At 46.9% G+C, this 13,768-nt stretch overlaps 2 protein-coding genes and 1 long non-coding RNA gene across 3 annotated transcripts in view; 2 read left to right on the forward strand and 1 right to left on the reverse strand.

Annotated features, from left to right (window-relative positions):
- LOC307222185 (neuroblastoma suppressor of tumorigenicity 1) overlaps positions 1-7,270 on the forward strand; it is a 32,591-nt gene extending 25,321 nt beyond the window's left edge. Inside the window, exons 3-4 of the mRNA XM_079987361.1 lie at positions 3,220-3,331; positions 5,406-7,270. Of these exons, the coding sequence (XP_079843487.1) occupies positions 3,220-3,331; positions 5,406-5,651 (358 nt within the window). The 3' untranslated portion in view covers positions 5,652-7,270. The remainder of the gene's footprint in view (positions 1-3,219; positions 3,332-5,405) is intronic.
- The window catches only part of TMCO4 (transmembrane and coiled-coil domains 4), a 114,116-nt gene that overhangs the window by 36,316 nt on the left and 64,032 nt on the right, over positions 1-13,768 (reverse strand). The gene's annotated exons all lie outside the window — the stretch shown is intronic.
- LOC307222253 lies at positions 7,951-8,722 on the forward strand. Its single transcript, XR_013841681.1, has 3 exons — positions 7,951-8,029; positions 8,183-8,263; positions 8,418-8,722. It is a non-coding gene; the product is annotated as an uncharacterized lncRNA (long non-coding RNA).

Below are 13,768 nucleotides of genomic sequence, written 5' to 3' on the forward strand. Positions count from 1 at the left end.
TCTTTATATCTGCTCTCCTGGTCAGTCCACAGCAAGTCCAAAGAAATGAGAGATTTCATGCAGTATATATATCCTCCAAGCACCCTCTCCCCCCTTCCCTAGGAATCCAGTCACATCAGCTTGTACACGCAGGTAGACATCACAGATGCTCCTGCTCTGGTACTCTTAACCATAAAAGGGTTTTCCTTCCTCTACTTCTGACCATAAAAGGGTATTCCTGTTCCTATACTCTTATTTTGGAGCAAGAGGTCACCAACTCCAAGAACACACTCTGGCGCTGTTCCCGGACTAGGTGTGTGCATCAGAGTGTGTTCAGAATGTGAGATAAGACCTAGACATGTCATCCCTACTCCACTGGAACAGCCAAGGTCATCCTTTGCCATGACTAATAAAGGAGAGAGCTATGTTTATACAGCTGTGTTCTTGTTATGCATTTGCTCAACAGCTCGTTAATGCATTTTAGAAATGCTCTCTTGGAGAAAGAAGAAAAAGGGGGGTTTTGAGTCAGTTTCAAATGACTGCACAGAAACCCATTCCTTCACCACCAGCTCTGGCCAGCACGACTCCGGAAATTAATTTCTGCCTCTTCCTGTTAACGTATCACAAGTAAAAGCATCGTGGCTGTAAACCGATTTGTAATTTTCCGCCGTGATGAAAAGTGGCACACATGGCACTGTTAATAGTTCCACATTTGTAAGAACTCAATTTTTTAAGGTGCAGCACCCAGTCTTTGGAACTCCCTGCCTTTTGATATCAGACAGGCACCTTTAATAATTTTATTTTCTTTCACTTACTATACTGCTTTCAGTGGCAGCTAAAAAAAATTGTTATTGTTGTTTAGTCAAGCCTACCCAGATATGTAGAATATCCACATGTATTCTAATGTTTTTTAGGTTATTTCATTTTTTAAAATGTTTTAAGTTGCTGTTTTTAACTGTTTTCACCGATAATTTCATTTTATTCTTTTTTGCAAATCGCTTTGAGGTGGGTGTTGTTGTTGTTGTTTTTACAATCAAGCAGTATATAAATCTTATGGCATAAAAGAAACGCTAAAAAAAAAAAAGAATAATAAGTAAGTAAAAAATGTTGAGAACCCAAGACAGCAATGACCTTGTAAAAACAGGGATGTGAAAACTATGGCCCTTGAGCTGTTGTTGGGCTTTAGCTTACACCAGTCAAAACCAGCATGCCTAATGGTGAGGGTAGATGGGAGTTGGAGTCCAGAAACAACTGAAGTCAGAGATGTGATGGAGGTAGTTAGGGACAGTGAAGGCAAGTGATGGTCTAGTTTGGGGAAGGGGAACCTGGTGTTCTCCATTTGTTGTAGGACTCCATTTTGCTCTCTAGCACCCCCTGTTGGCCATGCTTGGGCCCAGCATGACCAATGGTCCCCTTCCCTGTATTAAAGGTAGCTAGGGGCAGTGAAGGCAAGTGATGGCCTAGTTCTAGCTGTTTTCAGACTTCAGTCCCCAATGGACACAGCCAGCCTATTGCCAGTGGCCAGAGTTGTAGCTGAGAAACCTTTCAAGAGCTGCAGGTTTCCCATCCTTTCATTAAAAGATGTCAGAGCTGGGATGGAGGTAGCTAGGGGCAGTGAAGGCAAGTGATGGCCTAATTCTAGCTGTTTTCAGACTTCAGTCCCCAATGGACACAGCCAGCCTATTGCCAGTGGCCAGAGTTGTAGCTGAGAAACCTTTCAAGAGCTGCAGGTTTCCCATCCTTTCATTAAAAGATGTCAGAGCTGGGATGGAGGTAGCTAGGGGCAGTGAAGGCAAGGGATGGTCTCTCTTTTTTAATATACATTTTTATTAATTTTCTAACATATCAGTTCCAACAGTCATACAACATAACTTCTCATCTTATACAATATTTTTAGACTTCCGTCAACACCTCTGATGATTTTCCGTTCTTTATCACTTATTATCCATTTCTTAATTTCATATTACCTTTAATTATCCTTGACTAATAATGCTCCTCATGATCTTTCTTGCAATATTTCAAATAATTCACCTTACAAAACTTCTTGCAAACCTACTAGCGTAATCTGTTCATCACAATTGCTTTTCAAATAGTTCGTAAATTTACTCCAGTCTTCTGAGAATCTCTGGTCCCGCAGGTTTCGAATCCTTCCTGTTAATTTATCTAGTTCTGCATAGTCCATCAGTTTCATCCTCCATTCTTCTTTCATCGGTAGTTCTTCTTGCTTCCATTTTTGTGCCAATAATATGCTTGCTGCTGTCACTGCATATAGAAACAACTTACAGTCCTTTCTATTTATATCATCTCCTACAATGCCAAGTAAAAATGCTTCTGGTTTCTTAATTAAGAGGCAAGGGATGGTCTCAGTCCACTCAGGAAGTTTGGTGCTCCTTAAGGTTTTTAAGGTAAGATAAGGTTAAATAAGGGACGTAGGTGGCGCTGTGGGTTAAAGCCTCAGCGCCTAGGACTTGCCGATCGAAAGGTCGGCGGTTCGAATCCCTGCGGCGGGGTGCGCTCCCGCTGCTCGGTCCCAGCGCCTGCCAACCTAGCAGTTCGAAAGCACCTCCGGGTGCAAGTAGATAAATAGGGACCGCTTACCAGCGGGAAGGTAAACGGTGTTTCCGTGTGCGGCTCTGGCTCTGGCTCTGGCTCTGGCTCTGGCCAGAGCAGCGATGTCATGCTGGCCACGTGACCCGGAAGTGTCTCCGGACAGCGCTGGCCCCTGGCCTCTTAAGTGAGATGGGCGCACAACCCCAGAGTCTGTCAAGACTGGCCCGTACGGGCAGGGGTACCTTTACCTTTACCTTTTTAAGGTTAAATAAATTAAGGTAAATTGAATAACAGAATATGGTAAAAGATGGAAAGGATATGTTGAATTAATCAGTGAGATAGGTTGTTAAGATAAATTATTTAAATAAAAATTGAGAAATATGGAAAGAATTTGCTGAAACAATGAATTAAGTTAGAATACAAAAAGGGAGGTGTGAGGAGGTCCAAGAAACAGGCAAATGAAAAGATGTAATAAGGGATGTGTATTTTTCTTTTCTTTAATTTTTTCTTATCTTTTTCTGTTGTATTTTTTCTTTGTTTTTTATTGTATTTATACATTCTGGAAATTTTGAATAAATCTCTCTTTTTTTTTAAAAAAAAAGGAAGTTTGCTGCTCCCTCCCCAATTTTGAACCCAACCCTCATCTCTCAGGCTTTTAGCATCTTCCTAATCTTCACCTCTCGTCCGCAGAGCCTGCTTGGGGCAGTGTTTCAGCTACAGCGTTCCCAACACCTTCCCACAATCCACCGAGTCCCTGGTGCACTGCGACTCCTGCATGCCAGCCCTCTCCATGTGGGAAGTGGTAAGTTATACCGCTCAGGATGGAAAATTGCGTGTCGAGACCCCGCAGCCACCCCCTCGTTGGAAATAACTCACACAAGGACACAGATACTAGGTTTATGTTATTGGGCAAATTTTGGCCACAACTTTATTGAAATTACAGAATGTGAGCGGTATTGGCTTAGGCATTGATTGGACCTGACTATATCTGACTCCTGCCCATTGTGCAGGAAGTCCAGTAAGGGTAAGCCACCAGTAGGGGGAGCCCTGTCGATCCGTACCAACTCAAGCTCCCCCTGGTGTTTCCGTCGGGTTCGTGTCAAGACCTTAGCCCCCCAGCCGGGCTTCAAACTAGATCAACACCCCCGGATTCCTTTTACGGAATACACTTAAGCATGGAGGGACAGGTGATGGCCACACCTCCCCTCCTCCCCACAAGGTCAAACAATACCTAACTGCAACCCTAACAAAGTTGTGACGATTGCTACGAGGTAGGCGAAAACCAAGTGGCCAGTGCCAATTTGCCAAGTGGAAAAATTCCTACCGGGCCCCTCAGACGACCAAGGCGACCAACCGAGGTCCATAGCAAGGTCATTGCCTAACCTGCAAGATAGGGAGGGAGGGAGGGTGATTGAGGAAGTGAGCCAAAGAGGACGTCCTCTGGCTCGCTCCTCCGTTTAAACGGCCCCGGCCATGCCCCCCCCCCCGGCCGGCGGATTGGCTGGCCGGGCTCTGATGTGGCCGGGATCCCCCAGGCAATGGGGGACAAAGTCCCCCGCCCCCAGTGGGGAGTGGGTGGCCACGCGGTCCACCGCAACTCCTCCCCACTGGGAAGTGAAGCAGATTTGTGCGGCGATCGTCCAAGAAGGGCTGTTCGCTGAATACCCATTAGCATCCCTTTTCAAATAAATAAATAGATGGAATATTTGTGTGGACGGGGGATTCACTGTGGGGCAGCAAGTAAGGGGCTAGAGTGGGAATCACAAGTGGGAAGAATATTGCTGTTGCATCTGGTTGGCAGATGTCAGTACAGGATGAGGGCTAAGTAGGCCACTGATCTGGTAGCCAGACTTAAGTTTCTTATTAGACCTTGCCCCTAGGTCCATACAAGACGTGCAATGGGTACTACATGCAATGGCTTTAGAAAGAGGAATAGAAAAATTCACTAACTGTGATCACTACACTCTGCTTGTATGGTTGGAGGCAGCAATTATTCTGAATACCAGTTGCTACAAAAAAAAGCAGGAAGGCAAGTGTGCTCTTATGGTCAGATCCTGTTTGCAGGTTTCCCATAAGCGGCATCTTGTTGGTCTCTGTGAGAACAGGAAGCTGGACTAGATGAAACTTTGACCTGACCCAACAGCAGAGCTCATGATGTTCTTAGATGATGATAATATATTATTATCATAATAGCCACTCCCCAGCCACTCTGGGCAGCTTCCAACAAAATATTAAAAATTCAATAAAACATCAAACATTAAAAGCTTTCCTAAACAGGGCTGCCTTCAGATGTCTTCTAAAAGTCAGATAGTTGTTTATTTCCTTGACATCTGATGGGAGGGCGTTCCACAGGGCGGGCACCACCACCGAGAAGGCCCTCTGCCTGGTTCCCTGTAACCTCACTTCTCACAGGGAGGGAACCACCAGAAGGCCCTCAGAGCTGGACCTCAGCATCCAGGCTGAACGATGGAGGTGGAGACGCTCCTTCAGGTATTCTGGGACGAGGCTGTTTAGGGCTTTCAAGGTCAGCACCAACACTTTGAATTGTGCTTGGAAACATCTTGGGAGCCAATGTAGGTCTTTCAGGACCGGTGTTATATGTTAGATGATTGTGGTGGCTCTCTGAAAAAAGAGGGTGAGCCAGATTTCGGGAGGAGGCAGCCACTGATGGCCGCTAGCCCTGAGAGCTAGTGTACGGCAAAAGGCAGCAGTGCTTCTGAATACCAGAAGAGAGGGGTCTTGAATTCAGGTCCTGCTTGAGGGGTTCCTACAGGTTGACTGCTGTGATAACAGAAAGCTGGACTGGATGGGCCTGATCCACCTGATCCAGCAGCCAAGCTCTTCCTGCGTGTTCTGATGTCTTCTCCTTCCCCTAGGTGACACTGGACTGCCCCAGCAACGAAGACATCCCCAGGGTGGACAAACTGGTGGAGAAGATCCTTCATTGCAGCTGCCAGGCATGTGGCAAAGAGCAGAGCCAAGAAGGGGCGCTCCTCAACGTCTACGTCAACGGCGACGAGAACCTGCCGGCTGAGGGTCCTCACCCCCACCCCTACGGCCACCACCACCCAGGGGAAGATGCCTCCAACCACCACCACCATGAAGACGAGGCGAAGGACTGACCTCCGACCTTCCGGGGGGGGTGAACTGCCCCTTCAGCCCAGGCCTTGACGACTTTCCCCCCGCCTCTCAAATACCCATCATGCTTTGCTCTTGGCAATGTGGTCGTGGGGAAGCAGAGGCCATGCTGAAGACGGACCTTTCACCGGGGGCGGCCAATGGGACAAGCTGGCAACCGGCGAGAGAATTGGGGGAGGGGGTGGTTGGGAGGGCATCACTGACGAAATTGCACACTGCTCTAATATATTGGGGGGCTTGAGGGAAGAGGGAGGGGCAAAATGAGAGAGAGAGAGGTCTCTGGGGACCTTTCCTCTTGAAGGTCCGGCGGACACCTGAAACAAAGACATTCAAGGCGGCTTCTCGGTTTCTGGCTTTCCATCAGGACATTTCTTTGTGAAGACTACATATAGAATTGTAGACTTGGAAGGGACCCCCTTGCAGTGCAGGAACCACAGACGCCGTGGGTCCAGTTCTACCACTGGGGAATCGAGGACCGATCTCGGAGGAGCCGGACTGGACCCCCCCAAAAAAACCCGTTTTAGACAAAAGAGACTTTCCCCTTTGGTGCTTTTTTAGCAGCAGAAGCAAGACATTTCTTGCACATTTGAGTTCTGCCCTCACTTGCCTTCACTGCCCCTGGCTACCTCCATCACAACTCTGCCTTCTTTTAATGTGGGGTTGGCGAGCTCGTGTCCCTCCTGGTGTCGCTGGACTCCAACTCCCATCATTCTTGAACAGTGGCCATGCTGGCTGGGACTGCTGGGAGCTGGAGTCTGGACGGCACCAGTTTGCTTACCCCTGTTTCACTTCCTAGCAGCACTTTAATGAACGGAAGATAGAAGGGAGCAAAGGAAATTTTATTGGAGAGCGCTGGGCGAGGGGGAAGAAACAGGTGGGAACATTTTTAGTGAGTCAGATCTAGCTCAATATTGTCAACACTGGTTGGCAGCAGCTCAATAGGGTTTCAGCCGAACCTGGAGATGACAGGGGTCAAACTGGGGACTTTCTGAATGCAAAGCAGACACTCTTGTCGTTGGGTTCTGGTTTTCCTAAAGATTCTAGCCCTCATGGTTATGGATAAAGGGCTGGATCAATGAGGAGGTGCACAGAAGGTAGTCTTATTCCAAGACAGACCACTGGTCCATCCAACCTAGGATTGCCAACACTGACCGGCAGCGGCTCTCCAGGAATTCAGGCAGAGGACATTTCCACAATTACTTGGAGGTGTTGGGGAACGAACCTGGGATCTTCTGCCTACAAGAGCAGATACTCTACCATTGAGCTACAGCCTTTTCTGTGGGAATTTAACGTAATCTGAATCTGACGTGAGTCAGATTATTGAATGAAGAGGCTGCCATCTTGCCCAACCTTTCCTTGAATTTTTAAACGTCTTAATCACTGAATGTTTAGCGTGAGATTCGAACTCTTGCCTTTGTATACACCCAGCCTCTCTCCTTGCTCTGCTGACTACAACACTCTTCATGGCCTCTCTCTCTCTCTCTCTCTCTCTCTCTCTCTCTCTCTCTCTCTCTCACACACACACACACACGTTATATATATTTCCATCTTTATCGTTGTGTTATTCATCCCTCTTAATTAAATAAATTAGATCCAACATCCACATACCGTGTCACTCCGGGTCTTTTGTCGAGCGAGACAATATAGTCCTTTCAGAATGCAAATCAAGAGCAAATATTTATGTGGGGCTGCTTCCCTCTAAGTCCTACTCAGAGTAGACCCGCTGCGGGTAAGTCGGTCATGTGCAGCAACTTCTGTGAGTCTAAAATAGAGTCTAAAATACAAGGGGCAGAAGAATTGGACACATAAGAAAGAGGCGATGGTACAGCAGCATTTTAGATCTTTTTATGCTGAAATTGACCTGCCCCCGCCATAGGAGGAATTAATGCATGACATCTTATCCCGGTACAGTGGTGCCTCGCAAGATGAAATTAATTCGTTCTGCGAGATTTTTCGTCTTGCGAGTTTTTTCGTCTTGCGAAGCACGGATTTTGGAAAAGCTTCAAAAATCACCAAAGTCTTCAAAAACCTCAAAAAAGGCTACCACACCGTGTGCTATGAGTTGCTCCTCGAAGTCAAGTCGCAACTGCACCCCCTGAATGCACGGTTTCAAGAAAAAGGAAACAAACTTGCAAGACAAAGGAAACAAACTTGCAAGACGTTTTCGTCTTGCGAAGCAAGCCCATAGGGAAATCCGTCTTGCAAAGCAACTCAAAAAACGAAAAACTCTTTCGTCTTGCGAGTTTTTCATCTTACGAGGCATTCATCTTGCGAGGTACCACTGTACAAGCTTATTCTTATTATTATCTGGGCAGCTTCCAACAAAATATTTAAAATACATTAAAACATCAGTCATTAGGAGGTCTCTCCTACTGCACGTTTCCTGATCTGCAGCCTCCCTGGCTGCCCACACTTCCTGATCTGACAATGCCCCAGGGGAGGTGTAGGCTCATAAGGGGAGGAGTTAACTTATGTTTCCCCGCCAAACTTTAATTGGCATACAGGCATCTGGGAGGTCTCCTCAGCTGCCCATGTTTCCTGATCTGCAGCCTCCCTGGCTGCCCACACTTCCTGATCTGAAAATGCCCCAGGGGAGGTGTAGGCTCATAAGGGGAGGAGTTAACTTATGTTTCCCCGCCAAACTTTAATTGGCATACAGGCATCTGGGAGGTCTCCTCAGCTGCCCATGTTTCCTGATCTGCAGCCTCCCTGGCTGCCCACACTTCCTGATCTGAAAATGCCCCGGGGAGGTGTTATCTCATAAGGGGAGGAGTTAACTCATGATGTCTTCCCCTGAACTTTGATTGACATGCAGGCGCCTGGGAAGTCTCAATGGCTGCCTACACCTCCTGATCTGCAGCCTCCCTAGCTCCTGAAAATCCATCAGCATTTTTCTAAAGCACCCAGTTCTCCTAATCTAGACATTCTTGCAATCTTCCCCAACATAATGCATTTAGGCCTGTTATTTTCACAGAGATGTGCTTTTCTAGGTGCACACTTCCCCTTGACACCTGCACTCCTTTGGTCGGGGGGAAACCATGTTGCAAAATTCAGGGAAGTGAGTGCAAAATTCAAGGCCAGATGCATTTCAGGTCCCAGATGGTTTCCGGGAGTGTAAGCTAGATAGGTGAACAGAAGCAAATTTATCCCCCGTCTCCAGAGGCAACGTTTGCAAACAGCAGGTGCCTCACTGCAGGATCAGCTGGCTGAAGTTGGGGGAGAAAGGAGCCAAGTCTTTCTCAGGAAATGTGGTTTTGGGGGGAGCAATTTGAAAGGCGGTTGTAGGAGAAAAGGGGAATGGCCCTTCCTGGATCTTTACGACCTGGAAGAAGGAGCTGTAGCAGGAGTGAATAGGGTGAAAGGATCATCAAGGGAAATGGGAACCCACCCTAGCTCCGCACTCATATGAAGAAGAAGAAGAAGAGTTTGGATTTGATATCCCGCTTTATCACTACCCGAAGGAGTCTCAAAGTGGCTAACATTCTCCTTTCCCTTCCTCCCCCACAACAAACACTCTGTGAGGTGAGTAAGGCTGAGAGACTTCAGAGAAGTGTGACTGGCCGAAGGTCACCCAGCAGCTGCATGTGGAGGAGCGGAGACGCGAACCCGGTTCCCCAGATTACGAGACTACCGCTCTTAACCACTACACCACACTGGCTCAGAGATGCCACCCTATTAATCTAGCCAGTTCAATATACTCTAACAGTTTGTCTTGCCATTCCTTTTTTGTTGGCACAGTTTTTTTTTCCAGTTTTTAGCAGTTAGGATCCTTGCCGCTCCTGTAGCATAGAGGGATATTTTCTGATCTTCTCTTGCTATACCTGCGTCTGTTATCCCTAGTAGAAAAGCTTCTGTATTTTTTTATAAAGTTATACTTAAACATTTTTTTAAGCTCGTCATATACTATGTTCCAGAAGCTTTTGATTTTTTCACAGGTCCACCAAACATGTATAAGTGTCCTCTCTGTTTTACCACACCTCCAACACAGATTTGTTTTTGTCTTATACATTTAAGCTATTTTGGTAGGTGTTAAGGTACCATCTATAAAACATCTTGATTAGATTTTACCTCAATACTTCACAGGCTGTAAATTTCCAGTTCTTTCTCCACAATTCTTCCCATGCTGTTAATGGTTTTCCCAACTAGAGATCATACTAGACAAGAATTAGAGATCATACTAGACAAGAATTTCAAAAAGCATGGGGGAAACACAGAGAATACTTCACAAAACAGTGTCCTAAAATTCATACCTGGACTTGTTTTGATTAATGTCTGCAGGAGACTTTGTGGATATTTAAGTTATAATTAGGAAAATCTTAATAATTATTCATAAAGGAAACAGCTTATAAGAAGTAAATAAGGATGCCAGAAACAGGATAAAGGAAGTCTTTTATTTGGTTGTTTGTATTGTTGTAAATTATGCTTGTTGTTTGTTAGGTTTGTGTCTGAAAGGGGTGGATTTCTGTGTTGGGGGGGTTATGTTATGTTGTAAATAAAATTTCCAATAATAATAATAATAATAATAATAATAATAATAATAAATTTTATTTATATCCTGCCCTCCCCAGTCGAAGCCGGGCTCAAGGCGGCTAACAACAATAAAACAGTACAACAGTACAACACAACACTCTAAAATCATTCATTATAAAATTAATCCAAATCAAACCAATGGCAACCATTGGGCCAGAGCTCCGTGAAGATTGCCAAAGGAGGGAGTCAGGCTATGCCCTGGCCAAAGGCCTGGTGGAACAACTGTGTCTTGCAGGCCCTGCAGAAAGATGTCAAGTCCCGCAGAGCCCTAGTCTCTTGTGACAGAGCGTTCCACCAGATTGGAGCCACAACCGAAAAAGCCCTGGCTCTAGTTGAGGCCAGCCTAACTTCTCTGTGGCCTGGGACCTTCAAGATGTTTTTATTTGAAGACCATAAGTTTCTCTGTGGGGCATACCAGGAGAGGCAGTCCCGTAGGTACGAGGGTCCTAGGCCGTATAGGGCTTTAAAGGTTAAAACCAGCACCTTAAACCTGATCCTGTACTCCACCGGGAGCCAGTGCAGCTGGTATAGCACCGGGTGAATGTGATCTCGCAGCGAGGACCCCGTAAGGAGTCTTGCCATGGCATTCGGCACCCGCTGGAGTTTCTGGGTCAGCCTCAAGGGCAGCCCCACATAGAGCGACTTACAATAATCCAGTCTGGAGGTGACCGTCGTGTGGATCACAGTGACTAGGTCAGGGCGAGAGAGGTAAGGAGCCAACTGCTTAGCTTGGCGGAGATGGAAAAAAATATTTTAAAAAAAGAAGAAATAAAAGAGAAGCCACCCTAGCTCTGCAGTTCCCTGGGAAGCCGCAGCAGCACTGCATTCAATTCTGGGATTGCAACTGCCAGAAGCAGAGTCAAAAGAGTTTCCTGCTCAGGGATAGCAAAGCACCTCTGTGAGTTTTGGGGGGAGCAAATGGGATGTCTTTCTCATAGCCTCTTTGCGTGCAGGGCACCTTATTGAAGGAACAAAGGAGAATGCCTTCAGCTCCGCCAGAATATTGGTCCAGCTAGTTCAGTGCTGCTTGCACTGGCTCACAGCAGGTTTTCAAAATCTCTGATACCAGGGGTGTGTGTTTGTGTGTGTGTGTGTGTCTTTCCCAGCCCTAACTGGAGATGCCATTGGGATACGAACCTAAGACCTTCTGCACGCAAAGCAGATGTTCCACCCCTGAGCGACACAAGACTTTCAATTCCACCGCCCTTTATTTCCGTACACACATTGGATCCAAATGAACGTCAAGGACCAAATGTTGGAGCCAAAGGAGAAATAGATTTCTGGGATGTGTGTGGGGCTAATCAAACCCATTTTCTCCCCTCTATGGCCACCAGGTGGCACTCTGGGACTAGCAAAGCTCATGGGATGGGAAAGGGAGTATTTTGTTGATACAAATGTTGATGGAAGGAATCTCTTCTGATTAAGGTCAAGGTGTGTCTCTTGCGAAACACCTGCGTGAAGCCAGGGACGATGTCCAGGGGGCGCAAGAGAGCACAGAGTTACAGGGATTTCTCTGCCCACCCCCACCTCGCTGGGCATCACAACAACGACTCTGTAAAGAAGGTAATGCTAAGAGCGACTGGACGAAGTTCATGGCTAAACTCTTGAACTGAGGGCCTAAAAAACCACGAGGACTTAAGGCTACAGCTTCATTAGCCTAATAGTTACTGCGGCCCTGCCCTTTCTAAGGTTTCAAGCAGAAGTCTTTCCCAGAGGTTGAACCCGTTTACAAGTCCTCATCATAGTGTATCTTCTGTTTTTATATTGTGATTTTATTTTGTGAACTGCCCTGAGACCTGCAGGTATATGACAGTATACAAATATTATAATAATAATAATAATAATAATAATAATAATAATAATAATAATAATATTTCAGTTTCTCCCCGTGGGTTTGGACCAGGTCCAACAGAGATAATCTCCTTGTTACTTCTTTTTATGACTATTAGCTATTTTTAATACTTCTTTCTATGTATATATCTTTATTAGAGTAGAATTACTTTTTAAGGATTATGTTAGTTTTCCTGTTTTATGTGAAAGCCACCTTGACTGCCAGTCCTGGAAAAAAGGAGGCATATGCCATGGCTCTCAATGGTCACTGGATCCTGCATGGGGCACCTGCTAGAGGAGAGGATCCTGTACTCGGGGCCTGATCCTGCAGGGCTTCCTACACAAATTGGGACTCCTCTCCTCCGGAGGAGCCAAGAGGTTCCTCCCGCTCGGCTCCTACAAGTCCTCATCATGGCTCCCGGAACTCCCCCATCATGAGCAAAACAGAACTGTTGCTGCCTGTAGCGAGGGGGAACAAAGGCAAGAAGAAGAAGAAGAAGAAGAAGAAGAAGAAGAAGAAGAAGAAGAAGAAGAGTAGTAGTTTGGATTTGATATCCCGCTTTATCACTACCTGAGGGCGCTGTGGGTTAAACCACAGAGCCTAGGACTTGCCGATCAGAAGGTCGGGGATTCGAATCCCCGCAACGGGGTGAGCTCCCGTTGCTCGTTCCCTGCTCCTGCCAACCTAGCAGTTCGAAAGCACCTCAAAGTGCAAGTAGATAAATAGGTACCAGTCCAGTGGGAAGGTAAAAGGCGTTTCCATGTGCTGCTCTGGTTCACCAGAAGCGGCTTAGTCATGCTGGCCACATGACCCGGAAGCTGTACGCCGGCTCCCTCGGCCAATAAAGCGAGATGAGCGCCACAACCCCAGAGTCGGCCACGACTGGACCTAATGGTCAGGGGTCCCTTTACCTTTACCTAAGGAGTCTCAAGTGATGGCCAGTGTTGTGGCAGAGGCAGCAGGGGCAATAAAGACAAGCGACTGGTCTAGTTCGGGGAAAGGGAACCTCTGCCCTCAGGGCATTGCTGGTCTCCAACTCCCCACAGCATCAGGCAGCAGATCCAATGAGAAGCAGCTATAGGATTTGGGAATACCAGGAAGGTCTCAGGTTCACCATCCCTAACGCAGAGGCAGTTCTGGGCTCACTGGGCCATTGAGTTTGAGGAGGTTGCCAATGGGGAAGGTTGGCACCTCAGTGGCCGAGCAGGCATCTGAAGCCAGGAAAGGCCCGATTCTAGATCATGCAGATTTGTTTCTTAGTTACTGCAAGGAGGGAGAGATTTACAAGAGGCCACTGAGTCTGCTTCTCCAGGAAACTGGAGGCCAGAGCCTCGGGGCAGCCTGGAGCGGTTTGAGCAGGATGCAAAAATCCGAGGAGAGGGCAAGTTAACGCAGGTTGAACGGAGGGCAAGAACATCCATAAAAACGGCAGAAGGGCCAAAGCTCGTTTCGTAAGAGCGTCGTTAACGGCCTTGCCGGATCAGACCAGGCTGCATCCTGCCACGCCAGGATAGGGGAACCTGAGGCCTGACTGTTGGCCATTCCAGCTGAGTCTGGAGTGAGTTGAAGTCCCAAACAATGCATGGAAGGCAGAGGTCCCCATTTCTGAGCTGGGCCATCACTTGCTTTCGCTGCCCCTGGCTATTCCCCATCACAACTCTGCCTTCTTTTAATGAAGGAATGTGGAACTCCTCCAGATATTTTTTTTGGGGGGTGGGTAGGCAATGACAAACTTAGAGA

This window comes from Podarcis cretensis (genome assembly GCF_951804945.1).
Source record: "Podarcis cretensis genome assembly, chromosome: 8".
NCBI lineage: Eukaryota > Metazoa > Chordata > Lepidosauria > Squamata > Lacertidae > Podarcis > Podarcis cretensis.